Source organism: Centrocercus urophasianus, unplaced genomic scaffold, assembly GCF_019232065.1.
Source record: "Centrocercus urophasianus isolate 14NV4802_14NV808 unplaced genomic scaffold, USGS_Curo_1.0 seq_840, whole genome shotgun sequence".
NCBI classification, from domain to species: Eukaryota; Metazoa; Chordata; class Aves; order Galliformes; family Phasianidae; genus Centrocercus; species Centrocercus urophasianus.
Genome location: NW_024885467.1, coordinates 23,071 through 24,542, shown reverse-complemented (window position 1 = coordinate 24,542; position 1,472 = coordinate 23,071). Strand labels below are relative to the sequence as shown.

Below are 1,472 nucleotides of genomic sequence, written 5' to 3'. Positions count from 1 at the left end.
CCCAACAAGATTCCGTGCAAAAACAAAAGCACAATTGTGACTTCCAGGCAAAACAGGCGGCCGTGCTCCCAACCTCCGCCCCGGCAGGAGGCACCGAGCGGGGCCAGCGGGGCTGGGGGGGCCCATGGATGGAGCCCCATGGAGATCACGGGGCTGTGGGGTGTGGGGAGGAGCCCGTCTCGCCTCTCTCTGCATCCCCTCCAGCTGTAATTAAAGCTGCTCCCATTTAAGCCTCTTGAACTGGTCCCAGTCTGCTCCTCCGTCATCGCTGCTGCTCCCCTGCAGACTGCTCTGACCCCACAAGCAGTAGGGCTGACATCACTCCTCTTTTTTTCCTCTATTTCCTCTCCCAGAAGGGACTGAAGAACCCCTCTGGGTTTTTGGGATGTGTGCAGATGCTGCTCCAGCATTGCCTTTCCCCAGAACCCTATGGGCTCTGTAGGGCTGGAGGTCAGCACTGCTACAACCCTACAGAGTCCTGGTGCTCCCCAATGGGGCTCAGTTCCCCTATAGCCCTCTGGGCTCTGTAGGGCTGCAGATCAGCATCCCTAAGATGCTATGGGATCTGTAGGGCTGAAAAGCAACACCCCCGTGACCCTATAGGCTCTGTAGGGTTGCAGGTCAGCACCCAGGTAACCCTATGGGCTCTGTAGGGCTGAGGAGCAGCACTCCTAGAACCCTGTGGGCTCTGTACGACTGGGGATCATCATTTGCCCAGCGTTGCCAAAGGGCCCAACCACTTCCCTTTGCTGCAGGCAGCACCCAGCCCAGCTCTGCCCTCCTGCAGCAGGGTGGCACGCGTTGCACGGGAGCAAAGAGCAAAGCACAGCAGTGGTGTGTGTGAGGGGGGGGGCTCAGTACTTACAGGCTGCGTGCCAACGCTGTCATTGTCACCGTGGGGCTGCCCTTCCCTTTGGGGTCCATCTCGTGCTCTCGGCGGCGCCTGCAAGGAGAGGAGAGGAGGGCTGAGTGAAAGCATTCACCTCCTGCACGCTGCCACCCCCCACACCGAGGCTGGAAACCACGGCGTGGTGACATGGCCAAGGAAGGGGATGCTGTGGGGAGGGGGGTCTCTCACCCAAAGCATCTCCACTGCCTCCCCTACATCCCAACACCCAGAGCAAAGCCGAGCCGTGGCCAAGGAGCGCAGGGCTGAGCTTCCCCTGGGCAGAGGTGGGGTGAGGCTGAGCTTTGCTCCTGGCACATGGAGCAGGAAACGCTGCTGTGCTGCCAGATTGGAATCGCTGTTGGAATCAGCCCTGCTCACAGAGCCTCAGCCCTGCAGCTTGTGGCTACAGGGCTCTGCTTATCCAAAGGGAATGCCCCAAGGATTTCCAGCCCCGCTCACACCCCTCGTTGGCCAGGGGAAAGGCCTAAAATGAGCAAAAAGAGCATTTCTGCAAACTGCATCCCCTGTCCCACCAAGCTGGGGCTTCCCCAGAATTAATTCCCTATGTCCACACCGTGGGGCC

At 59.9% G+C, this 1,472-nt stretch overlaps 1 protein-coding gene across 2 annotated transcripts in view; it reads right to left on the bottom strand.

Annotated features, from left to right (window-relative positions):
- The window catches only part of RHOBTB2 (Rho related BTB domain containing 2), a 10,947-nt gene extending 9,785 nt beyond the window's left edge, over positions 1 to 1,162 (bottom strand). For both annotated transcript variants that reach the window (XR_006171926.1, XM_042838578.1), the window contains exons 1-2: positions 1,079 to 1,162; positions 866 to 943 (exon numbers count right to left, since the gene is read on the bottom strand). Coding sequence is in view for 1 of the 2 variants with exons in the window: in XM_042838578.1 (XP_042694512.1) it covers positions 866 to 924 (59 nt within the window). In the remaining variant the exon portion in view is untranslated. The remainder of the gene's footprint in view (positions 1 to 865; positions 944 to 1,078) is intronic.
- Between the last annotated feature and the right edge of the window lie 310 nt (positions 1,163 to 1,472).